The 27,180-nt window shown below is 35.2% G+C and overlaps 1 protein-coding gene across 4 annotated transcripts in view; it reads right to left on the bottom strand.

Moving 5' to 3' along the window:
* LOC127868947 (nephrocystin-1-like) overlaps positions 1–27,180 on the bottom strand; it is a 49,464-nt gene that overhangs the window by 17,115 nt on the left and 5,169 nt on the right. For 2 of the 4 annotated variants that reach the window (XM_052411158.1, XM_052411161.1), the window contains exons 5-19: positions 26,936–27,000; positions 24,466–24,704; positions 22,867–23,053; positions 22,034–22,211; positions 20,433–20,527; positions 16,820–16,889; positions 13,228–13,288; positions 12,587–12,656; positions 9,256–9,298; positions 8,466–8,489; positions 4,749–4,833; positions 4,275–4,369; positions 2,988–3,063; positions 1,388–1,440; positions 943–1,017 (exon numbers count right to left, since the gene is read on the bottom strand). In XM_052411158.1, coding sequence (XP_052267118.1) covers positions 943–1,017; positions 1,388–1,440; positions 2,988–3,063; positions 4,275–4,369; positions 4,749–4,833; positions 8,466–8,489; positions 9,256–9,298; positions 12,587–12,656; positions 13,228–13,288; positions 16,820–16,889; positions 20,433–20,527; positions 22,034–22,211; positions 22,867–23,053; positions 24,466–24,704; positions 26,936–27,000 — 1,416 coding nt within the window. Of the gene's footprint in view, positions 1–942; positions 1,018–1,387; positions 1,441–2,987; positions 3,064–4,274; positions 4,370–4,748; positions 4,834–8,465; positions 8,490–9,255; positions 9,299–9,420; positions 9,470–12,586; positions 12,657–13,227; positions 13,289–16,819; positions 16,890–20,432; positions 20,528–22,033; positions 22,212–22,866; positions 23,054–24,465; positions 24,705–26,935; positions 27,001–27,180 lie in introns of all 4 variants that reach the window. The other 2 variants (XM_052411159.1, XM_052411160.1) reach the window with 2 other exon arrangements.

The following is a 27,180-nucleotide window of genomic DNA, read 5'->3' as shown; positions in this document are numbered from 1 at the left end:
AGGCAATGTGAAAATGGCTATTTGCAACCAGCATAAAACCAGAACAGCATGCGAGTAACTCGCAGGCTGTTCAGGTTTTATGCTGTTTGCTGTTCATCAGTACCTTAGGGTTGCAAATCAAGACTCAAAAAAAAAATACAACTTGAATGTTGTTAAAGTTAAAAAGGACTTAAATTTTCTTTGATTTTCTCAGGGACTGCAAACCAATCAAAGTGCGTATCAATATGGTAATGGCTTAAATGGCTTTAAATGAAAAACACAAGTACGAACAGTAAGTGTGAAATACATTTCATTTCTTAACAGTTCTTGCAACAAACATAATCAGATCATAATGTCTTTTCTTTATCATACAGTAATAGTACAAAAAGTCTTTAGGTTACAATAAATATTAATATCAATGAAATAAAAAGTCAAAATGCTTCTGTTCTGAATCTTCTTCTTTCAGCCACTTAAAAGCTAAACATCACATGACTGGTATCAGGAGAAAATTGAGTCGCGTTTGGCAAAAACTGGGCATAATCTATGAGTGTAAAGTGTCGTCCCAGATTAGCCTGTGCAGTCCGCACAGGCCAATCAGAGACCTCACTTTCTCCCTTAATTGGATGTTTGCTAAGAAGATACTTCATTTAAACGAAATATGTCATAAAAGTGGAAAGTGTCGTCCCTGATTAGCCTGTGCAGACTGCACAGGCTAATCTGGGACGACACTTTATGCACATGCATTACGCCCAGTTTCTCAGAACGAGACTCAATTGGTCTGATGTCATTCGCTGCCAGCATAGCTCCAGACCAGTCTGTTCATCCGCACAGTCTTGACAGGACGAACTCAGTGCGCTATGAAGTTACTCTTGCCGTATATAGCATAAGACCCTTTTACGCATGACGCAGGCACATGGTGTTTATGTTATGTAGCAACATTGGAGACATTAAGGCCCTGAGTACCTTGTTGGTAAAGGACCAGGTCCGTTGATCCCTGTCCACTGATGCCACTTTCACAGTGTGGATGTTGCTGAGAATCTGAAGGGAAAAAAATAGCCTCAAAAAAATGGAGATAAAAAGAGTGTATGTGTATTGTTTTTATCATTTTTATCAATAATATAATATAACAAGCTGTATCAAACATATCTATGGTAGTGAATGAGATGATAAAAGAGTGTCGTTTAAAATTTCTATGTGAAATATTCCTTATTAATATAAAATTATTAAACTGTTATGATATAATTTTCTTATGTTTTGCATATCATGATAACAACTATGATGGAATAACTGAAATATGTTTTGCCAGTTAAACCAAGAAGAAAATAAGCAACGTTCTGACTTTACTTGTGATTAAATAGTATTTCAACAAAAATTTAAAAATAATACAAATTGTAGCCCTTCTACTCACATTCTGTCCATCAAACAGGCAGATTCTAACATGTCTACTATGCAACTCCAGACCTATAAGACAAGATATCACTTGCAAAAAGGATCATAAACAGCAACAAGGGCCTATCAGTCATTAATATTCTCCATTTTATATATATTGTGTTTAACCCTATTACCATGGCTTAGATACATATTTTGACGCCTTTTTAGTTCCTCTGAAAGTTAAATTTAATTAAAGACCTTTCTTACTAGATTCAAGTTTTAATGGCTTCATTTCCAACCCTTAGATACTAGTGAGTAGCAAACAGCATAAAACCTGAACATACTGCGAGTTACTCACAGGCTGTTCTGGTTTTATGCTTTTCGAAAAGAGCCATTTTAACTTTGGTTCAGAGTGGGAAAGGGTTAAAATGATTGAATTTCACTGTTTATTTCCAGTGAGCTTTGTCCAAGGAGTTGCAATAAGCCTGGAACGTTTCAAGTTTAAAATCAAAGGGTAATGCATTGGTCAATGGTGTATGTGGTTGGGGAAGAGACAGGTCCATTACGATAGCTAAGTATAAATGATCATACATAAAATATATAGCCGCAACCTGTTGACCCACATCTCATATAGTCACAACTCTAGCTCTCTGACACTTAATGCTATGACATATCAATAAGAGGGGGCAAAGATGTCTCAATTGATGATAAATATAGAGAATAATAGGTTGGTGATGTGGATGGAGAATGGTTATCTGGCAAGTCGGAGGAATTTATCGTGTGAGCCGAAGGCGAACCCGATAAGATCCTCCGACGAGCCTGATAACCATTCTCCGTCTACGTCACCAACCTATTATTCTATTTATCCTGTCACATTAACAACATTCGTTGAAATGTTTCTTAAATATCTAGTTTTCGAGTATTTTGTGTTTAAATTTTTAATATGGTAAACATCACGCGCGAAAAAAACATTGTGACGTCACGTCAGGCAAAGCGCTCAGGCTAGCTTCCATCTTGTTAAAACACACAGAAATCGAGTTAATCGTTATTAATTCAATACCCAAAGACGAAATTATGCTGTTTAAATAATAATGTTTAAACAAACAGTTTTTTACATGTATTTGGTATTTTATTAATAGAAAAAGTATATTTTATTAATAGAAACTAGTAAATGCATGCGCATGCGCGGATAGCAACTAACGGATATTCGAGGTCACGTGGTCATCTAGCCTAATATCTTTTGGGATATTAGGTTACCTGGTTATCGGGCTGATTTAAAGGCATGTGACAGGATAACGTATAAATACCTTTCAATCAACAAGAAAAACATTTCATCACATGATTACATATAACCTCACTCTATGAAAATGGGGCTTAATGCATGTGCGTAAATTTTCGTCCCAGATTAATCTGTGCCATCTTCACAGGCTAATCAGGACAACACTTTCTGCTTCATTGTATTGTTCTTTATAAGGAAGTATCTTTTAGCCAAATCCAGAAAAAGGGGAAAGTGTTGTCCCTGATAAGCCTATGGAGACTGCACAGGCTAATCTGGGAAGACACTTTACTTACACGCCTAAAACCCCATTTCCCCAGAGCAAGTCTTGTATACAATGCTTTGAAAGGAATCTCCATACCACTGCCTGGAACAGGTATCTGACGACAGCTGGCAATTGTTATGATGCGCTGTTCTCGCACTAGTTTGGCCTGAATCTGAAGTGATAGGATTATTATTACTTTTTGCGTATTTCTGTTATAAAACCTTTACATGTCATAAAAGGCTATTTTTTCAAATTATTATGTTATAATAGCGCTGGTTTTGATACCTTATTCTTGAAATAACAGTTGTTTTCCTTTATGTAACAACAGTTTGTCAATAAATTTTTTGAGATCATAGAACAATATTTGAATCCAACAAAACCTTATTTTCCTTATTATTATAAAACAACATCTTATCCTAACTACTTTATTTTCCTTGAGATGTTACAACATGTCTTTATTCTGCATCTATATTTTCATTGAGATCATATAATATGACCTTATACTCAATTATTTTCCATAAAACAATTGAGCAAATCTGTATTCTCTATATCTTTTTTTCATTGAGCAACACCTCAGGGGAACATAGAACAAGTACTTTTTCTCAATACCTTATTCCCTTTATATCGATAGATACTTAATCCCCATACCTTATTTTCTTTGAAATCATAGAACAGATCCCTATTCCCAAAACCTTTTTACCCTTCATATCATAGATCTGATATTTATTTTCCTTACCATATCTTGATAGAAATGATAAAACAGCTTCCTCTTATCTTTTTTTCATTTAGATAATCTAACAAGTCCTTTTTTCAAATACATTATTTTCCTTGAAATCTTCTATAAGATTGTTATTCCAAATTATTTGCCTTGGGATCATAAAAAGTCCCGATTCCTCATACCTTGTTTTCCTTGAGATCATAGAACAATTCCTTATTCCACATACTTTATTTTCCTTGAGATCATAGAACACGTCCTAATTCCCCATACCTGTTTTTCCTTAGGATCATAGAACACATCCAAATTCCCCATACCTTATTTTCCTTGAGATCATAGAACATGTCCTAATTCCCCATACCTTATTTTCCTTGGGATCATAGAATGTGTCCTAATTCCCCATACCTTATTTTCCTTGGGATCATAAAACATGTCCTAATTCCCCAAACCTTATTTTCCTTGGGATCATATACAAGGTCTTATTCCCCATACCTTATTTTCCTTGAGATCATAGACAAAGTCCTTATTCCACATACCTTATTTTCATTGAGATTATAGATTAAGTCCTTTTCCCACATACCTTATTTTCCTTAAGATCATACAACAAGTCCTTATTCATCATTCCTTATTTTCCTTGAGATGATAGAACAATTCCTTATTCCACATACCTTATTTTCCTTGAGATCATAGAACAAGTCCTTGTAGGAGAAGTTCGAGTTGCTGAGTTTTGGGGCCAGATAGTTCCTCATCTGGTAGATCTCCTCTAGCAACATACCATTACAGTGTTACAAATGGATTTGTCAATTTTGTGACATCTGCTCTTGAATATTGTGTGTTTGTTTGTGTTAATTAAAATACTGCTTCATAAAGGTATGTTCCTAACAAAACAATAACAGCACAACAGGTAAAACAATGTTAGTAGGTTTATACTTTGTAATTCATTCCTTGTTTTATTTAATTTGAAAAAAAAAATCCGTTTAAGACCATAGTTAGGTAATTAAAGCTGTATCTTAAACACAGTTTAATTAAAGTATTTTAATATTTTTGTTTTATTAATAAAAAATTATATATTATATCATTTAATATATCACAAATAAATATTCATTAAAATTCTTTGAGATTTTAACATTGCTTGTCCGTACCCTCATTGAATTTCTTGGCCAGTGTGGAGACTCTAAACCCTGACGGTACAGCACCCAGGGCATGGAGAACATCTGTGACACTTGTCTGAAAGTGGCAAGGATTTTCATAGAAAAGTTCCATTGGCGGCTACATTGATAAGTTTCATACATCTTCAAAGGAAATCATGTACATAATGAGCCATGCTAACAGAACATTTCATGACAAATAATGATACTATTGCCAAAATCATTTAGAACTATTAGTAAAAGCCCAATATTTTCATTATAATAAATTATTACACACCACAAATAGACATGTAATGTAACGTAAAACCTGAAAAAATGAAACTGCCTGTTACATAAGCAATCAAAGTTTTTTTACCGGACCATGGCACCAACAACAACAGCAACATTTCATGATTGTTCCACAATTTTGTATGAAAGCTTAAATTACCAGTATGCGTTTATTTTTGTGAACCATCTGAATCAGCATATGTTTTCTCTTATTATTCCCCCTTTTATTTGTTTATCCATTCATTTACACTGTAACAGATGTTGCAACTTTGAAAACAGCTTCCTAGGTCAAAAGCTGTATCCATCCTGAGAAATGACCTAATTGAAAGAAGGCAACAGTGTGTAAGATTTTCTCATATTTCATTAGAGCATGGTTACAGTATTTATTCACATTGATTGTTATTTATAAGTTCCCATATTTTATTGCATTAAAAAATCTACCAGATACTCAAGTGACTCAAGAGGCATATTTTTGTATATTTTTGTAAGCCATAACTGTGTTTCCACATTTTGTCATGCTTCAAATGTATCAGTTACTACACACATATACTGATCATAAAAACAGACAAGGGGAATAACTCTTTGATATTGTTGTGACCAACAGCAAAGATCATAAAAACAGACAAGGGGAATAACTCTTGGATATTGTTGTGACAAACATTAAAGTGTATCTGAATGACACCTTTAAGGTCAAAACCACACAAGGTGAAATTAAATTCAAATTATCACTGTACTATTGTCCCTTCTGTGGGTAGCAATAGGGTTTAGAAATCAAATTCCAGCACCATGTTGGATTTTAAATATTTTTTCTATAGATTAAAAACGTAATTTGTTGGTGCTGCTACTGGCCCTTCCAACAGGCATTACAATTGACATGCCCTGGTTTGAGCGGTCTAAATGCACATGCATTAAGCAACGTTGTCCCAGAACATGGCTTATTTGATGAGCATAAGACTAGGCTTTAACTAAAACATTGTTGTGATGAATCACATGATTTATTAAAGAAAAGAGTTTACTAAGAATTGATCTGACATGTTGCAGTTTTTAAATGCATATAAAGTAGCAAAACCAAACCAATTATAACTTTCCAGACATTCATGTATTGGCTAAAAACCATTTAGATGAATAGTGAACAGATACACATAATAATTTCCAATACATTAAGAGTGTACCACCTGGTTCAAGTTTTTTGTAAAATCAGATCAAAGTATCCAAGTGTGATGCGTTTTTTTTTCTTCAAAAAAAGTGCAAACAATGTGCATACAAATCATTGGTTATGGGTAATTTTTGCTTAATATGTCACACAGATATAGTGCTGAAGTCTGTTAAACACCATGTTAAATTTTGATGTAAAGGGTGGTGCTTGCAAATATTGTAAATCCTACCTTTAATTGCTCTGTCAACCAGACAAACAAATTAACATGTCCAACCCCACACAGTTAAATCAAAAGATTCTGGTCTAGCAAGCAACCTTTGCAAATACGTAGCATAAATGAAAACAAACATGAAGTTGCTAAAGGTTCTAAAGTGCTATTTCCTCATACACCCCTAATATCTACCAGTGCATGTGCTAGCTTTTTTTACTTATAAAGATATGAGGCTTACTCTGGGAAAACTGGACTAAATACATGTGCGTAAAGTACAATTTTGACAATTTCTGATTTTATGGCATTTTTGGTTTAAAACTAAGTCTCTTCTTAGCGGAAAATGTTGTCCCTGATAAGTCTGAGTCTGTGCAGATTGCACAGGCTAATATGGAAAAACACTTTACTCACATGCATAAAGCCCGGTTTTCCAAGTGATGCTCATAAATGTTAAGTTTCACAACATATTAAAATCAATCTGGGCCTCACTTCACCCTTCTTTACCTGTTTAGACTGAAATTGGGCAAAAAAGAAATATCATAAACACAATCAGCGGTGATTAAAGACAGTATATAAAGCAAATAATGTTCCTAAAATCAATAAAATCTTACATATTTAAAATGACTACCAGTATTAAGTTGTTCAAAATATTTGTTACATACAAATTTGCATACACTCTAACAAGCAAATGGAGTTAGGTTGTTTGGTATTTTAAGTTCTTCTTTATGATGTTTATAAAATCTCGTACATGGCTCTTATTTACTGATGTAGCATATATTTACATATTTATAAGATAAGGTAAAAACCTTGACTGTTCAAGTTTAAGACAAAATGCAACTATAACTTTTCCCAAACAACTTTTGAAATACCTTGTTAAATTTGTATAAAAATAGTTCATGGTCTACATGGCTTACAGATGAACATTTGTCTATTGAAGCAATACTTAACCGTCATGGTAATATAATATGTTATCATGATTCACTGTTATATTTGTTTACCTCAATTACAAAAGAGGGGGAGGGAGAGAGGTCATAGAAAAGATTTGTCAAATTTACCAGATGATAGAAAATCATATGAGTCATGTCATGCAAAAATGGGTGTTATCCCATATACAGCCAACGTAGCTCCAGTCTAGTCAAGAGCTACCCTCTCCACTAAGTCAAGGACCAGACAGCGCACATTTGCAGGCTGGTCTGAAGCTACGCTGTCAGCACATGTTATAACACCCATTTTTCGCATGAGCCAGCTTATATAATTGTGTTTGTGCAGTTAACTTTTTTCCAAAGATCAAGGACTCAGAAAAAGGTGTTAAGACATATGGCAACCATGACAACCAACATAAATCATTTAATGTTGTGTGTTTATGCTTTTAGAGTTAAATGTTATATAGACAATTGCAGGGGTAAAAGAATGGTTAGATGGGTTGCAATAAGACGATAATGCCAAAATAAATATTAAAAAAGATGTTTCATTTGAATTTAAAAATCAAACAGGAAAGAACATTATTACATGTTTGAGCTTTGAATGTTAAAATAGTTTGGGATATCTGCAGCCAACACTTTTTGTTGAATTCATGAGTTTCACTATGTATATTGCTACAATATTCATTTTGGATAAGTTTTTTAAGCATAACAAACACTACTGATTTTTGCCAGATTAATCAGAACCATTTTCTCCAGAGGTTTTGGAAATAATTTTTTAGATTTTATTTTTTCAGATATTGACAGTTATGTCAGTACAACAACATTACTTGATCCACCTTTAACCCTTTTCCACTCTGAAGCAAAGTGAAAATGGCTATGTGTAAACAGCCTAATACCAGAACAGACTGCGAGTAACTCGCGGTCTGTTCAGGTTTTATGCTGTTTGCCTCTCATCAGTATCTAAGAGTTGGAAATAAAGCCTTTAAAACTTGAATCTAGTAAGAAAGGTCTTTAATTAAATGTATTTTTCTAAGGGACTACAAATGCGCCAAAGTACATATCAAAGTGGTAAAGGGTTTTCAGCACTCAAAATGTTGTACAAGGTATTGATACTTCAACTTAAGGGTCAGCTGCATCACACAATTTTGAGTACTCACATTGTTATTTGTAAAAAGAGTTTTCTGAATAAAAAATTGGAAAATATGCATAAATGGATCAATTACTAGAATAATTAGTAATTTATAAACAAAATTAATAAAAATGTCATAAATGTCAATTTAACTAAAGTCATATACTAAAAGAGCAGATGTTCTTCAAAGAGTTAGTGAATTATGAGTTTGTAGCATGAGACGTGAATAAGTTCACTTTCTGATGAACATTCAAAGGTTAAAATTCCCCCAAAATAAAGCACTAGAAAAACAAACCGCAATGTCTATAGCTTATGAGGTTAAATGTTAAGACTGTAATTAATGAAAAAACATTACTACTAGGCTATCAAATATTTACTCAGTAAAATACAACGATTAAAAAAGATGCCCTTAAAGAAATGCTATACAACTGTTCTAAAAAGCTATTTGTAGTTGAAATTTGCCCATTACTAAGTATTTTTTTATTCAATTAAAACAATAGGAAGAACATACTTATAAAGGTTGGCTCTGGGAAAACAGGGCTTAATGCATAAAGTGTCATCCCAGATTAGCCTGTGCATTGTGTGCAGTCAGCACAAGCTAATCAGGGATGACACTTTCCGCCTCAACTGGATTTTCACTAACAAGAGGCTTCCTTTCAACTAAATATTCCATAAAAGCTGAGAGTATAGAACCTGATAGCTTTGATAAGCCTGTTCAGACTACAGAAGTTTACCTGCAAAGAAACATTACGCACATGCATTAAGCCCTGTTTTCCCAGACCAAGGTTCATACTCCACACTCAACCCAGTCCACTCACCTCATGAACAGCCTTTCTGACGCTATCCCAAAGATCTTTGCCGCTGTTATCAAACAGATGAACAAACAATGAACAAAAAACAGGACAGTATAAAAGAAACAAAACATTGAATGTATAAGAAACACTAACTTTTTTTAAAACTGATCCTATACCTGCCAAACTTACCCAACCAAATGGAGATCGGTAAACAAGAGGGGGTCGGTAAATAGGGTAACTAAAAAGAGTCAGAGAGAACAGGGCACTTATCTTTACCAATAATTCAAGTAATTTTATAACATTTCCATGTGTATCAGTGCTTTCCACAGGAATTTTTTCAGACCCCCAGGGCCGTTAGGGGTGTGGGGTGGGAGAGCTTCCCCATGCATACGTTGTTTTTTACATTTATTTATCACGTAATTTGGTGTGTTATGACTCATCAAGAAAACAACAGCTATAAAGTCATTGATAACAACATTTTTTTAATCATGTAATCCTTTCACGCATAGATACGCATAATCCAAACTCTATCATTAACTGCAAACTTCATTTTTTTCCCATCACTATTTATTACCCGATAATCTCATATTTTCCATTTTTAAAGCTAATTCTGATAAAAATTGAGGTTAAAAATGCTTAAGAATTCGATAAAACCAAACATTCACCATTTTTCTTAGGTATCAAATGAATGTTGGCATATGTGACTATTCAAAGATGTAATGCAATATAATCCAATTGGGACATGGGTATTCCTAATGAAAAACAGTTCATTGCCTGATGTGCTGTTTAGGTTTTTATACAAAAAGAAATACACCCACACTTTTCACCTGACGTTGTAAATGTCTGCATAATTTGCGTGCATTTTTTGTTTAGACAAAGGGACAACACGAAATACATGAAGCATTGTGGGTTTTTTAGCTAGAATTTGTTAATGTCGCTTTAACCTTAAAATTCGGAAGCGTGTTTTGGATTACAAATTCAATTTTGCTCATTTGAGAATTCAACAAAACATTATAAGTTGGTGTTATGAATTCACTACAATTTGTTAAAACGATGTACGATGTAGAATTAAGATTTTGCAATATTTTGCATGAAATGAACTATTTCCATAAGGATCACACCCGGTTGCAATCATCAGTCTTCTAATTAACTTGCTGAGATGTCATCGTGGAGGTGTATACCATAGGAACCCATTAGTGTGGCAGGTAACAAAGCCAACAAACTGTCACAAAACCATACACTTATGGCATTTATGTCACTCAAAGTCTGCCTGATCTTACTGCAGGTATTGAATGCCTACGAGTGCTGTAACTCATGCAGTGTATGCTCTCTTTGGCCAATATCGATTTTCCATTACAAAGATTTTCGGCAAGCTTTAGCTGGGTAAAAAGATACGTGTTATTGACAGAGGATCATAAATCGGCTCTCAAAATATTCAACAAAGTCGATATCGCTTTGATCTTAAGAATAGCTAGTTGCAGTTACTGAAAAATTACACTAATCAGTGAATTTTAATCGACCTGTGGACGCTGATTTCGTAAACCTAAGTACTCCGGTGAGATACTGTTTAATGGCCAGTGGAAAGCACAGATGTGTTTAATCAAAAGTAATCTTTATATTTGTATCAAAAATATTTTGGAAACAGCCTAGACACAGCTGAATCCCTATTACTTGATGCTTCAGGTTCCAAAGAAATTCCTTAAAACAAATTCAGTGAGCTTAGTTGTGTCTGAGATTGCGTACTTGTTAAAATTGAGATTTTTCATTTTGTAATAAATGTGCAAAATGAGGAGTTATCTGCTTTTATGACAAACAGACTAACAACTTAAATTAAATACCAATAATATCCCAAAAAGTGTGAAAATTTAAAAACAGTAAAAGAAACCATTAAATACTTTAAACAGTAAAACCTTCACAATCTCAATACAAACATCAGTGCGAACATATTAAATAAAGATATTTTCTAATATATAATATATGTAATATAAATAAAAAACACCAATGTCTAAAATATCACTTGAACATCATCTGCATAAAACAAAACGATGTTGAGGATTTTTTTACACATGCATGAAACATGAAAAGCATGAAAAAGGTCTTGCACATGTACAATTTATGGTGATGAAATATTTTAAAATGTAATCTAACACTTCATAAATGTGGAAACAGTTGGCTCTGCAAACTTGTAAATTGTTCCCAGACTGATGGACCACCTGACAAACTGACAGACTCATTCTAACCTTCTTACAGACTTCATTTGCGGGGAGAATAATAAAAACATGCCCTCCCTACATTTTTTGACTGTCTCTTAATAAAATGATCATTAAACAAGAGATGTGTTTGTCAGAAACACAATGCCCCCTACTGCGCCCCTTTAATACATGTTTTTTTACCTTTTACCTTGAAGGATGACCTTGACCTTTCACCACTCAGAATGTGCAGCTTCATGAGATACACATACATGCCAAATATCAAGTTGCTATGTGAAGGGACAAAGAAGTTATGAGCATTTAACCTAAATGTGAAACCTAAATGCAAAGTGTGACGGAAAGACAGACAGACGGACGGCCTGATCACTATATGTCCTCCTTCGGCGGCATAAAAAAATAACATTCTCGAAGAATGCAGACCTTCCATTTTAAATCCATCTAGGATTGTCTACTTTTCCAACAATGATTTCAACTTATGTATTCAATTGAATCACTGTATGTTCACTTCAAAAGTCCTGTCAAAATATCATGAATTGAAAAAATAAAATCGCCAAAGGTAAATTTGCCACCCACTCTTATTCATTGTCCGATTCTTTGAAACATCTTTTTTATTATGATCTGATTCAATAATCCAGATGGTATTTTTTTTAATCATTTCCTTTCAATTTTATTACTTGTAAAAATCGAACATAAAACTGGTGTAAATACTGGCGATAAATGCGTTGAAGAATTTTTTAAATACAAACATGTTTGTAACATATAATTGTTTGCATCTGGTTCGTCTTTTAATTGCTTACTCCACATTCATTCTCCATAAATGATCGGAACGCCGGAGCTAGGCGTGTAATATAATTGGAAGATTGCGACTGAGCAACAAACACGCGATTCGTCAATCATGTTGGTTGCTAGACAAAAGAAGACAATTTTATCAGAGAGGTGTTATTTTGCTGGTATTGTAAGACAAGTCATTTAATACAATCGAAACAGAGTGAAAACACTCAGGAGGGGATTCAAAGTGGTCACATAAGACAAAGGTTGCTTAATTCAAGTGGTTGCAACACAAGATTGACTTTAATTTTGTGAGGTCATCTTAAGAGAGAAAAGCTGTGCAGTTAATGAATTTGATCTATATACATGTACCACACCTGTGTTGCCTCTTAATTTTCCTCTTTTTCTTCGTAGCATCTTCCTCCCCCGCCTCCTCCTCTTCTTCATCTAAAAGAACAGCAAGCAAATATTTTTTTCATTTGCATTTTGGTTGTTCAATGGTAAGTGAAACAAATAAGTTCTTCAACTTCTTCCTTATTGTATTGACACCATCTGGCGTATCCTCGTAAAAGTTATATTTTATTCGCACAGTGCTGTCATAGGGCTACGCTGTCCGCTAATGAGATTGCAAAAACCTTGCATGCCTTTATAGCAGACAGGGTAGCTCCTGACCAGACTGTGGAATTGCACAGGCTAGTCTGGAGCTATGCCGGCCCCATATGGCATAAGAACCATTTTTGCATGATGTGACTAAAATGTCTTTAGCAAAGTGCTAATAAAGTTTCAATGATACGGATGCTAACAGCATTTGAATCGCGTTCTGAGAAAACTGGGCATAATGCATGTGTCTGAAGTGTCCCTTTCCGCTTTTATGACATTTTTCATTTAAATGAAGTCTCTTCTTTGCAAAAATCCAATTTAGGCGGAAAGTGTCATCCCTGATTAGCCTGTGCGGATTGCACGAACATGCATTAAGCCCAGTTTTCTCAGAACACAACTCAATTAGACCATGGATTACCTGCTTCCTCTGCTTCCTCCTCAGAATCAGACACCTGCACCTCCTTGTACTTATTGTGCAACTGAAAACAGACAGCAAGCATACAGCATAATGTGTTATCTCGAAGTCAATTAGATGGAATTTCCATTTCAAATTCAGAACAATTCCTGGCTTTTAGTCATTTTATTTCATTTCAAATATTGTTGTATACCACTAAATCTTTGACTCAAAATATCAGATAAAGTGTTTTGAATTCCCTATTTTCATTTCACACATAATTTATTGTTATTTGTTTATCTTGTCTACACTTCTTTCATCAATTTATTTCATCTTTTGATGTGTCTTTACTCTTATGTACATAAATGTGCACGAGTTAACATGATGATGAATCTGTCAATACGATATTTCATCACTTCTGTCAATACGATATTTCATCACTTAAGCATGTTTATAATTACACAGTACACAAATCCTACCCAATCTACCCAATCCTATTATATCTTCCTAAGTAATAAAGGAGGCAGTTGGAAAATCCTACACAAAAATGCCCAAGTTTACATACTCCTCAATAAGTTTATAAGGTCACATCACTCATAAATCTAGCATTTCTAGATTTTCAACAAGGCACAATAATCAGCCAGATTTATGAAGGGTCATACTTTGTTCAAAAGGTCAATTAATTATAGCTTGAATACAACAAAAGAATAGAGCTTGTAGATTGAGAAACTCTTAAATCTGTTTCCTGGGAAGAATGATTACAGCAAGAAGAGATCAAACGCGGGACATCCCAGTCACAAGGAACACACCCTATAAGCCCAAGCATGTGAAAATGAGTATTATGCCATATGCGGCCAGTGTCGCTCCAGATCGACATGCAAAATCAGGTCCAGTCTGGTCAGAAGCTACCCTCGCCTCTATAAAGTCACGCAAGGTCTCATTAGCATAAATTCTGACCAGTCTGTGCCAAAGCAGGCTGGTTTGGAGCTAGTCTGGCCGAATAAAAAACAATATCCATTTACACTGATGCATGTCATATGCATCACATCAGAGCAGCCTCTACTTTAATAATTGAGTCACATTCTGAGAAAACTGGGCATAATGTATGTGCGTAAAGTGTCGTCCCAGATTAGCCTGTTCAGTTCGCACAGGCTAATCAGGGACAACACTTTCCGCCTAAGTTGGATTTTTGCTTAGAAGAGACTTCATTTAAACAAAAAATGTCATAAAAGCAAAAGTGTCGTCCCTGATTAGCCTGTGCGGATTGCACAGGCTAATCTTGGACGACACTTTACGCACATGCATTATGCCCAGTTTTCTCAGAACAAGGCTCAATTGAGACTACAGGAGCATATTCTGTACTGTTTTCTGTCCCATACCTGCAGATAGGTGGAGGGCACATTGCCTTTTTATTGTAATCTGTCCCATACCTAGATAGGTTGAAGGCACATTGCCGTTCTATTGTTATCTGTCCCATACCTGCAGATAGGTGGAAGGCACATTGCCTCTCTATTGTTATCAGCCCCATACCTGCAGATAGGTGGAAGGCATATTGCCTTTCTATTGTTATCTGTCCCATACCTGCAGATAGGTTGAAGGCACATTGCCTTTCTATTGTTATCTGTCCCATACCTGCAGATAGGTGGAAGGCACATTGTCTTTCTATTGTTATCTGTCCCATACCTGCAGATAGGTTGAAGGCACATTGCCTTTCTATTGTTATCAGCCCCATACCTGCAGATAGGTTGAAGGCACATTGCTTTTCTATTGTTATCTGTCCCATACCTGCAGATAGGTTGAAGGCACATTGTCTTTCTGTTGTTATCTGTCCCATACCTGCAGATAGGTGGAAGGCACATTGCCTTTCTATTGTTATCTGTCCCATACCTGCATATAGGTAAAAGGCGCATTGCCATTCTATTGTTATCTGTCCCATACCTGCAGAAAGGTTCAAGGCACATTGCTTTTCTATTGTTATCTGTCCCATACCTGCAGATAGTTGGAAGGCATATTGCCTTTCTATTGTTATCAGCCCCATACCTGCAGATAGGTTGAAGGCACATTGCTTTTCTATTGTTATCTGTCCCATACCTGCAGATAGGTGGAAGGCATATTGCCTTTCTATTGTTATCAGCCCCATACCTGCAGATAGGTTGAAGGCACATTGCCTCTCTATTGTTATCAGCCCCATACCTGCAGATAGGTGGAAGGCATATTGCCTTTCTATTGTTATCTGTCCCATACCTGCAGATAGGTTGAAGGCACATTGCCTTTCTATTGTTATCAGCCCCATACCTGCAGATAGGTGGAAGGCACATTGCCTCTCTATTGTTATCAGCCCCATACCTGCAGATAGGTGGAAGGCACATTGCCTCTCTATTGTTATCAGCCCCATACCTGCAGATAGGTGGAAGGCACATTGCCTCTCTATTGTTATCAGCCCCATACCTGCAGATAGGTGGAAGGCACATTGCCTCTCTATTGTTATCTGTCCCATACCTGCAGATAGGTGGAAGGCACATTGCCTCTCTATTGTTATCAGCCCCATACCTGCAGATAGGTTCAAGGCACATTGCTTTTCTATTGTTATCTGTCCCATACCTGCAGATAGGTGGAAGGCATATTGCCTTTCTATTGTTATCAGCCCCATACCTGCAGATAGGTTGAAGGCACATTGCTTTTCTATTGTTATCTGTCCCATACCTGCAGATAGGTGGAAGGCATATTGCCTTTCTATTGTTATCAGCCCCATACCTGCAGATAGGTTGAAGGCACATTGCCTCTCTATTGTTATCAGCCCCATACCTGCAGATAGGTGGAAGGCACATTGTCTTTCTATTGTTATCTGTCCCATACCTGCAGATAGGTGGAAGGCACATTGCCTTTCTATTGTTATCTGTCCCATACCTGCAGATAGGTTGAAGGCACTTTGCCTTTCTATTGTTTTCTGTCCCATACCTGCGGAGAGGTTGAAGGCACATTGCCTTTCTATTGTTATCTGTCCCATACCTGCAGATAGGTTGAAGGCACATTTCCTTTCTATTGTTATCAGCCCCATACCTGCAGAGAGGTTGAAGGCACATTGCCTTTCTATTGTTATCTGTCCCATACCTGCATATAGGTTAAAGGCACATTGCCTTTCTATTGTTATCTGTCCCATACCTGCAGATAGGTTGAAGGCACATTGTCTTTCTATTGTTATCAGCCCCATACCTGCAGATAGGTTAAAGGCACATTGCCTTTTTATTGTTATCTGTCCCATACCTGCAGATAGGTTGAAGGCACATTGTCTTTCTATTGTTATCTGTCCCATTACCTTCAGATAGGTTGAAGGCACATTGCTTTTCTATTGTTTTCTGTACCATAGCTGCAGATAGGTTGAAGGCACATTGCTTTTCTATTGTTATCTGTCCCATACCTAGATAGGTTGAAGGCACATTGCTTTTCTATTGTTATCTGTCCCATACCTGCAGATAGGTTGAAGGCACATTGCTTTTCTATTGTTATCTGTCCCATACCTAGATAGGTTGAAGGCACATTGCTTTTCTATTGTTATCTGTCCCATACCTAGATAGGTTGAAGGCACATTGCCTTTCTATTGTTATCTGTCCCATACCTGCAGATAGGTGGAAGGCACATTGCCTTTCTCTCCATTCTCCTTCTCAGCCTGCCACCAGCCATCCTCACTAGAAACAAAACATGAAATCAGATACCTTGGTTATCATTTGTGATTATTAATTCATATATTCACATATTTATTTTTACTGGCTTCTATTGGATAAGACATTCTTACTAGCCTAGCTATCATTCCAATCTTATAAACTTTAGATGCTTGTAGCTTCTGCTGTAAAACACATTCTTCAATAAATATGTTTAAATTTAAACCAAGACATTCTGTGGTTGATGTAAAAGTATATGCTGAAGATAGAGTATGTCTAAACTTGAATAGATATTTTGAGGCCATTTTCTGACTGTACATTGTGTCTGTTAGAATGAACAAATTATATAATTGTGCCCTGCTCTGGGAAAACCAGGCTTAATGCATGTATGTTACATGTTGTCCAAATGGGAAAACCAGGCATAATGTATGTATGTTACATGTTGTCCTAGATGGGAAAACCAGGCGTAATGCATGTATGTTACATGTTGTCCTAGATGGGAAAACCAGGCGTAATGCATGTATGTTACATGTTGTCCTAGATGGGAAAACCAGGCATAATGTATGTATGTTACATGTTGTCCTAGATGGGAAAACCAGGCGTAATGCATGTATGTTACATGTTGTCCTAGATGGGAAAACCAGGCGTAATGCATGTATGTTACATGTTGTCCTAGATGGGAAAACCAGGTGTAATGCATGTATGTTACATGTTGTCCTAGATGGGAAAACCAGGCGTAATGCATGTATGTTACATGCTGTCCTAGAATAGCCTGTGCAGTCTAAGAAGAGACTTCCGAAAATAAGAAATACAATAAAAGCAGAAAGTGTAGTTCTTGACAAGCCTGTGTGGACTGCACAGGCTAAACTGGGACAGAACTTAAGTACAAACATTAAACCCCATTTTCCCAACATGAGGCTCAACTGTTTGCCACTGAGGATTGATACACCATGTTCTGGTTCTGTGTTGTTGTATGCACATTTGATGGTTGGCAGTAAAATGGTCAGTTTAAATCACAATTCTGTAATTGGAACTGGTAAATGGAACTGGTTTCATACCGCAACTAGTAATTTTTAAAACTTATTTTCACTAAAACATGTAGTCACCAAAAAGAGGTCTTATGATTTGAAGATATATATTTGTTTTTTGTCAATGGCACATGATATGATATAAAACAAATGACCATAATGTTTTCTTAAAAAAAAGTGTACAGAAAATCAAATGTAAAAAGAAGAATTTTACTTTGTTAACATTTGAACATACTATTTATGTCCACATATTTAAGTTTTCAATTATAATTTATTGTTTAATAAGTTTCATTTTAATTAAAAAATATATACGTGAAAAGAACATGTTGAAACTGTGGATTTACAACAATGAAGAATACCGGTAATATTAAAATTATGGAAAGGTTAACTTTTATCTTGCTATTGAGAAAAACAAAAAAATGTGTTCTCTGTTAGTCCCACATTACTATCATTATCAATTGTAAGATTACATTTAACAAATTATTGGTATGTGACAAAACACACCCTGACATGACCTTGTTAAATACCTTTGCATTTAAGTAATGGTCAATCATGATATCCATTTCTTGAATAATAGTACATAAAGACACAACCATGTTATTTAATTAACTCACACAATTGCAACAATCATTAATTCAGTGTCAATATTCTAATGTTGATCTATTGTTACCAATACCAATATTATCCGGTTTCTTTTTTTCAATTTAAACATGTAGGACTCCGACTATTATAATTACAATCTTAGCCTCTTAAAATCAATTAAAGCCACAAGTTTAAAATTTTTATAGGATGATTTATTTTAAATTTGAATGTCAAAGTTTTCACAATTTACAAGTCAGTGAATGACACGTGTTGAACAACATTGATTAAACCAAGTAGGAATGTGAGCCATAGATATACAAAACATGATAAAATTAATTTATCCCACTTTTACAGCGAATTCGGTTGATTAAAGCCCCGTTGATTAAATATCATCTATAATCAACGGCAGGAAATGACGTCAATATTTCGACGAAATGACGTCATAAATCCAGCAAAATTATCCAGTCAAACTAATTTTTTTTAAACAAAAATGTTTACAAAATAAAAAGTGGGATAAATAGAATAATAGATTAGTGTTGATTATAGATAAGGTTTATCAGGCTCGGCACAAAAACGAAAAAGCACTCGCCAAGGCTCGTGCTTTTTGTTTTCTAAGCCTCGCATGATAAACCTGATCTATAATCAACACTAACCTATTATTCTCTATATAAACTGTTTTTGTTCTTCATTCGTGTGATTCATGCAGATTGGGGAACAATTCGTGAAGACTACTGGAGTATTTCTGTTGTAAAAATGAAAGCATATTACAAAATATAATAATATCAAGAGCTTTGTAACAGACAAAAAAGCAGTCCCTTTCCCTTTCCCACTCAGAAGCAAAGTGAAATTGGCTATGTGCTAACAGCATAAAACCAGAACAGCCTGCGAGTAACTCTCAGTCTGTTCAGGTTTTATGCTATTTGCTGCTCATCAGTATCTTAGGGTTGAAAATGAAGCCCTTAAAACTTGAATCTAGTAAGAAAGGACTTAAATTTAATTTGATTTTCTAAGTGAGATGTTGCAGGATTCAGATATAAGTTTTTACCATTTTCTGTAAACATAACCTTTTTTTTAGAAGAGGAAAATGAAATATTGTGAATATTCCCTTTCATCTACCTTAAGAGTTTCAACAACCTATCTTAAGAGATTTTTAGTATGTTTTGCATTATCACAGGAAAAAGATTTTGTAACATTTTTTCGCTTACCTCTGGTATCGTATCAACCAAATTTTTTGTCAAGCAAAAAATATAAAATAATAAGCATATTCCCTGTATGGTTCTCTATCCACATACCTACATGTAGTTTCATCAACCCAGATAAACTACTTTTTGAGTTATTGCAAGGTCCAGATTTTTTTGGACAGTTTTCACTTATATCTGTAATCATAGCTTTTATCCATAACTTTTTGAGTTAACACAGAGTCCAGACTTTGGCAGACAATCAGACGGACTGGGGGAAAACCTATAGTCCCCTCCAGTTAACTGGTTGAGGACTAATAAACTCAAACCATATATACAGTACCCAAAAACATAGACTTCTAATTTTCCTACTACCTTAATTATTATTCTCCACATTTGTTAAACACACATTTTTACCTCTCTCCTAGCCTATAAACAACACAAGCAAATGTCATTAGCAGACGTAAAAACAACATGGAAAAAGGTACTTAAAACGCATCATTAAAGACTGAATATAAATCATTACATGGAAAAAACCTGCTGTCATAAATGAAATTTTGACTCCCAAGCAAAATAATTGGGTAATTAGATTCATATACAGCGTAAACACTGATTAAAATGTCTTTACAGGCAGGTCAGACAATCAAAACCATGTACAGACTCCAACAGGTATGGTCTGAAATTAAAATTCCGAAAACCTTGCAGTATCAATAAATGAAGAAAAGGTTAACAGGTTTACATACCAGCATTTCTTCCTGATAAAATATCAATGAATCACTTACCGTGTCTGTAGAATGGTGAGTATTTCTCCCTGCTTGAAACTCAGGTCTCCTTCCTGGTCCCCCTTGTAATCGTACAGAGCCTCAAACTGGCGACCCTGCAATAGTACAGCAATTTACCCTCAACCTGTTTGATACGTATTTAACCCTTTACCACTAAGAAGATACGTATTTAACACAGGTTGATACGTATTTAACCCTTAACCACTAAGAAGTTACGTATTTAACATCACTTTTATGGATCAGGCAAATTATATCTGTTTAACATGACAAGTCTAAGCAAACTAAGGCTTTATGGCACATGACCAATCCCTCTTGAACTGTTTTGTCAGGTATATTCAGGGAAAAATAACTCAAGAATGTGTGGAATAATGGGCAAGATTACAAGAGAACCACATAACAGGTGCCACGCTCGGCTACGGGTGCAATTTTAAATAAATGGAAGCTTGTCAGATTTTTTTTTTTTTTTATAAGGTAACAGTGACCTTGACCTTTGACCTAATGACCCAAAAATGGTGTGTAAAACTTATCAAGGTGCAGCTACATATTAAGTTTCAACGTTGTAGGTGGAGGCAATTTGATTTTAGAGCCAATGTTCAAAACCTTAACAAGGGACAAAATTGTCACAAAACCAGGTTTTCATTGTGAAAAAAAAATCTGATAAAGGGAGAAAACTCAAACTGAACTTTTGAAATGAACAAACAAATTAACCCCCTTTGTAAGTTTGTTTTTTAAAAAAATCTATTTTTAGTCGTGGCGACCTTGACATTGGAGATATTGACGTGATTCTTTCGTGCGACACACCGTCCCATGATGGTGAACAAATGTGCCAAATGATTTTAAAATCTCACAATGAATGACATAGTTATGGCCAGGAAAAGCTCATTTATGGCCATTTTTGACCTTTGAACTCAAAGTGTGACCTTGACCTTGGAGATATCGACGTTATTATTTCGCGCGACACACAGACCAATGATGGTGAACAAATGTGCCAAATGATTTTAAAATCTGACAATGAACGACATAGTTATGGCCCGGACAAGCTTGTTCCGCCAGCCCGCCAGCCAGCCAGCCAGCCTGCCAGCCAGCCAGCCAGCCCGCCCGCATTCGCCAATCTAATAACCAGTTTTTTCCTTCGGAAAACCTGGTTAACAAAATGTTAAGGTTTTAGCACAACGCGGACGGCCGATGTTGGACGGCGGACGACACAACGAGCTGGCTATGACAATACCTCGGGATTTCTCCGAAAACGCTGAGCTAATGAAATTGCATGCGGACCATCCCGCCCATCAACATATGGACACAACTTTTTTATACAATTTTGTAACTAAAACCAACAGACGGAGAATTAATCTTAAATTATTTTTTTTTTCTTATTTAAAATTATGTGAAACAACATTCATATACTTGTCTGAAAGTGCTTAAATAATAAAAACAAATTCTGTATTTTTGTAAAATATGAAGACACATCAAGAAGAAATATAAGATTTTTTATTAAACATGGGAGTTGTATCAACCCTGAGAGTAAAATTAAACATCCAGTTATTATAAACCATGTGAGAAGTATCAACTTTGACGTTTGTATCAACCATGAATTATCATACTGTGGTTGTGATCTCCATAGTTGTCTGTCCTTCTTCCCCTTCTTCCTCATCTGTCTCCTCCTCATCATCATCTTCCTCTTCTTCTTCATCATCATCTTCCTCCTCCTCCTCCTCCTCCTCCTCATCATCATCATCATCATCTTCCTCTTCTACAGCCTTTTTAGCTTTTGCAGTTTTGCTGTTAAACATTTATTCATCTTAAAACTAGTAGATAATCGTTCATGAATAGAGATCGTAATATTAAAACAGTTAAGAATTCACTGCTGTCCAAAAAAAAAAGAGTTACGAGAAAGAAATTAAAATAGGTATCATAAATATATCAAATAGCCATACTTCAAATGCAACATTTAATTAATGAATATTAATTTACTTATTTTGCTTTTAGACAGACTGGCTTCAAAATTTAGAGACTCTTTGATAAACATTTGCTTAATAAACTAAACATGTCTAACAAACCCATAGATGAGACAAATAACCATTAAAACCTTGATCATAAATTATCACAATTGTGTAGATTTGTATAAATGGTCATAAAGGTCTCTTTTTAGTCTTATGCCATATCTTAAAAATCCCTAAGGAAAATTTAACTCAAGTAATATTTAAGGACTTAAATCATATATTCCTCATGAAAATCAATGGTTTAAATTTGAACTATGACAAAGTAAAAAAAATTATTTGATGAAACACTCATAAGACAAAATACACTAAGATTGATGAGCCAGAGGCCGTTATAATTTTACATTTTGAAAATTACTTGAATGTTGATTAATTATGCTACATTATAACTTACAAAGATATGGAAAGCTTATCTATAAGACTCCAGTAAAAATAACCTTTCTACAATTTTCATTGGTTTGGTTTCCTCCTCATCTTCTTCTTCTTCCTCTGTTTCTTCTTCTTCTACTTCCTCTTCCACCTCTTCCTCCTCCACTTCTTCCTCCTCCTCGCTTTCTTCCTCAACCGCTTTCTTATCAACAGCTTTCTTATCAACAGCTTTCTTTGCGCTCTCTATTGTTTGAACTGAAAATAATTACAACATTTTGCTCTTTACCATCGAAGCACTTATTTCTCTGATTGGATAAACTGCCAGAGTATCCTGCTTCCCTATCCCTATTAACACACTCAAAAAACAATTAATATTAAAAAACCATACCACTTTTCATTAAGTGGCAAAGTGATGTCATTGTTTTGTGTAAAAATTAAAAAACATTGCCTTTAAATTATAAATTGATAAATGATGTCGTTGTTTACAGCAAATATCAACAATATGCCTGCAGAGATGAAAATTAAACAAGAGATTGCAAAGCAATATTGTCCCCTACCGGTGAAACTCCACCCTTGTCAGTAAAATAAATATTATTTTTTTTTATATTTGTTGCAATAGCAACCAGAATTCTTGATGTAGGAATGAAATGAAATGACGTGCATACTCTCCATATCGCCATCAATCCATGTTTTTAAGTTTCATGAAAAAATATGAAGAACTTTTAAAGTTATCGCAGGATCCAGAAAAGTGTGATGGACTGACAAACTATAAGTCCCCTCCGGTTTCACCAGTAGGGGACAATAAGCTTAATTAGCTTACAACTAACTTATATGAAATTGAACAAGAGTGATCTACTGAAAATATAAACTACCGAAATACCACTACCTCACCAACTTTGTAATGTACTGTGCAATTATTTTTTATTGAATATTTTTTTATTCTTTGACAAATATTATCTAAATTTCAATTAAGATAATTAAACTCAGTAAAAGAATCTTAACCAACTTCATAACATGTTTACCTTAAACGCTCTTACTTTGCTTTATCTTAATAAATACATTGATAATGGTGATGTGTGATTGCTTTAATTTAACATGGCTCATTCCATGTTTTTTGTCTGTGTATGATTGTATGCTTTTAATACATATTCTGTTAAGGTTTGATTAGAGATATACAGAATAAAACAAATAATGTGTTTTTTGCAAACATAAAACATTCACTTTAACCTTAGGCTACTAAGGGATTAATCCATTTTATTCTCGCACAAGAACATCAAAATGCAGCTGTAAATATTGCAAGTAATCTCTAAACCATTCTAACAGACACAAATTGAAACTTCAGATGCATCAGCAATGGAGAAACCTTATTATAGCATGAGGCATCCAACTTGGTATACAATGTGGTATACCATGTTGTATACAATGTGGTATACAATGTGGTACACACTGCTGTATACAATATGGTATACAATACTGTATACAGTGTGATATTTAATGTGTTGTACAATGTGGTATACAATGTGGAATACAATGTGGCATACAATGTGGTATATACATGTAATATGGCATACAATTCTGTATACATTGTGATATTCTATGTGGTTTACAATGTGTAATACAATGTGCATTTAAAAGTGAAATACAATGTGGTATACAATTTGGTATACCCTTTTTAGGTGTTTCCAGAGTATCCCCTGCCCCATCTTCATCCTCCTCGTCATCATCCTCTTCTTCATCATCATCTTCTTCTTCTTCATCCTCCTCCTCCTCGTCACCCTCTGTTTTTGCAGTCTCATTCAGGGTGTCTGTTTTTACTTCCCCTGTTCCTTCCTCTTCATCATCATCATCATCATCTTCCTCCTCTTCTTCCTCATCCTTGTCACCTCCCAGTTCCTTTTTCAACTCTCTACAATAGGAATAAACAAGGTGTTATATCATTTAAATGACATATTTAAACTATAAGGGAAAGTAAATGTATCTGATGGCAACCCATTATTTAAGATATATGGACAGGTAAAGGCTCTACAATAAACCAACTGTTTCACAATTGCCCCAAGACTCCAAGTGTAGCAATCGAGAAGAAGACAACCCACTATATAAACATATGGCTTGATAAAATGAAACTAATAGTATATGCGGGGCATGAAATTTTATTGATTTTGTTGGTAGACCAATCCATGCATTTTATATTCAGACAAAAAATTATGTCCGATCTTCAATGTTTTAAAGACTGAATTACCGTAGACATAAAAGAACACAAATAAACAAACTTATCCATGAAAACATACTGTGTTTGTTTCTTGATTGGTATGCAATACAAAAGGCCAGTTACTATCACCTCATAACATTGGACTAGTTCATTGGCATGTGCTACACAGGGTCTATCTCCTCTTGGCTAGCCATTGAGATTTATAGTGGGCTAGTATTACAAACAAATAGGAATAAATTAACGACTCAAAACCCAATATTTTTGCAAAATAAGAAATCCATGAATTCAGTTGATCTGAAACATTCATTTTAAGAAAAACTACAAAATTTCATGCAGACTAAAATACAGAACAATGGCTATTTTATTTATTCACCCATTAACAAAAATGGGTAAAAAAATACAGTAACATAAAAAACATACAAATATTGACAGAAAACATTTCTTTACCAAAAATATTTCAATAAGAGGTTAGCTATCTATACATGTAGTAACAATGGTAACCATTGATATATTCAAGTAAGGATGGAATAAACCCAAAATCCAAATGTTTATAATAATTCACTGACAGCAAAGTATCCTTTACGAGGATAGTTTCAAATTTCTCTCTTTAAAAAAAGTTATCCACAGCCTTCAGTTTAATAATTTTCTAATTACTTTGACATTACAATACATTGATGGTTTTACAAGTTGTATTGTTACATTATACAGGTCCTTTTAAACTCCATTTGAAAATTGAAACAATATATATCAGCCACACTAAGGGAAAAATTTGGCTTAATGCATGACTTTAACCCTTTCAGTGCGGGAACCGAATTTTAAAGGCCTTTGCAAACAGTTTGGATCCAGATGAGACGCCACAGAATGTGGCGTCTCATCTGGATCCAAACTGTTTGCTATTTTGATAGTATGCTTTGAAAAAAAAATGAAAAAAAAATGCTTATTTTACAAATTCAGCAGACGACATTTTAGCAGACGACAAATTTCCCAGCATGCAAAGGGTTAAGATGTCGTCCCAGAGATTTGCCTATGCAGTCCCTTTAATCACTTCTTTTATAAAAATATTCGTTGAAAGAAAGTCTAGTCTAGACGGAAAGTGTTATCACTGACTAGCCTGTGCAGACATTCCTGGCTAAAGAGTTATCACTGACTAGCCTGTGCAGACATTCCTGGCTAAAGAGTTATCACTGACTAGCCTGTGCAGACATTCCTGGCTAAAGAGTTATCACTGACTAGCCTGTGCAGACATTCCTGGCTAAAGTGTTATCACTGACTAGCCTGTGCAGACATTCCTGGCTAAAGTGTTATCACTGACTAGCCTGTGCAGACATTCCTGGCTTAAGTGTTATCACTGACTAGCCTGTGCAGACACTCCTGGCTAAAGAGTTATCACTGACTAGCCTGTGCAGACATTCCTGGCTAAAGAGTTATCACTGACTAGCCTGTGCAGACATTCCTGGCTAAAGTGTTATCACTGACTAGCCTGTGCAGACATTCCTGGCTAAAGTGTTATCACTGACTAGCCTGTGCAGACATTCCTGGCTAAAGTGTTATCACTGACTAGCCTGTGCAGACATTCCTGGCTAAAGAGTTATCACTGACTAGCCTGTGCAGACATTCCTGGCTAAAGAGTTATCACTGACTAGCCTGTGCAGACATTCCTGGCTAAAGAGTTATCACTGACTAGCCTGTGCAGACATTCCTGGCTAAAGAGTTATCTCTGACTAGCCTGTGCAGACATTCCTGGCTAAAGTGTTATCACTGACTAGCCTGTGCAGACATTCCTGGCTAAAGTGTTATCACTGACTAGCCTGTGCAGACATTCCTGGCTAATCTAGGATGATACTTTATGCACATGCATTAAGTGCAGTTTTTCTAAAGACTAGTTCTCATTCATTCATGTTGTATGAGCTATAGTTATTTGCACCTACTTTTCCTGTTCTTTCCTTACTGCCTCCTCTGGGTAAAGTTTACTCATGGCATCTTCCAGCTGAGTCTAAAGACACACACATTTAAACAAATACATAAATACAAATTTAAATAACATGTATTTAGATGTAGAGAAAGTAACATAAACAAGAAACCCCGTGGATGCTGACATTATATAAATATTGTATTATATGAGAGTGATATTAAATTTGTTTAAACCTTGGCCTTTATGCAGCCAGGGGTTACA

This window comes from Dreissena polymorpha, chromosome 2, assembly GCF_020536995.1.
Source record: "Dreissena polymorpha isolate Duluth1 chromosome 2, UMN_Dpol_1.0, whole genome shotgun sequence".
Taxonomy (NCBI): domain Eukaryota; kingdom Metazoa; phylum Mollusca; class Bivalvia; order Myida; family Dreissenidae; genus Dreissena; species Dreissena polymorpha.
Note: the sequence above shows the minus strand (reverse complement) of the source record. Positions and strands in the feature narration are given on the sequence as shown.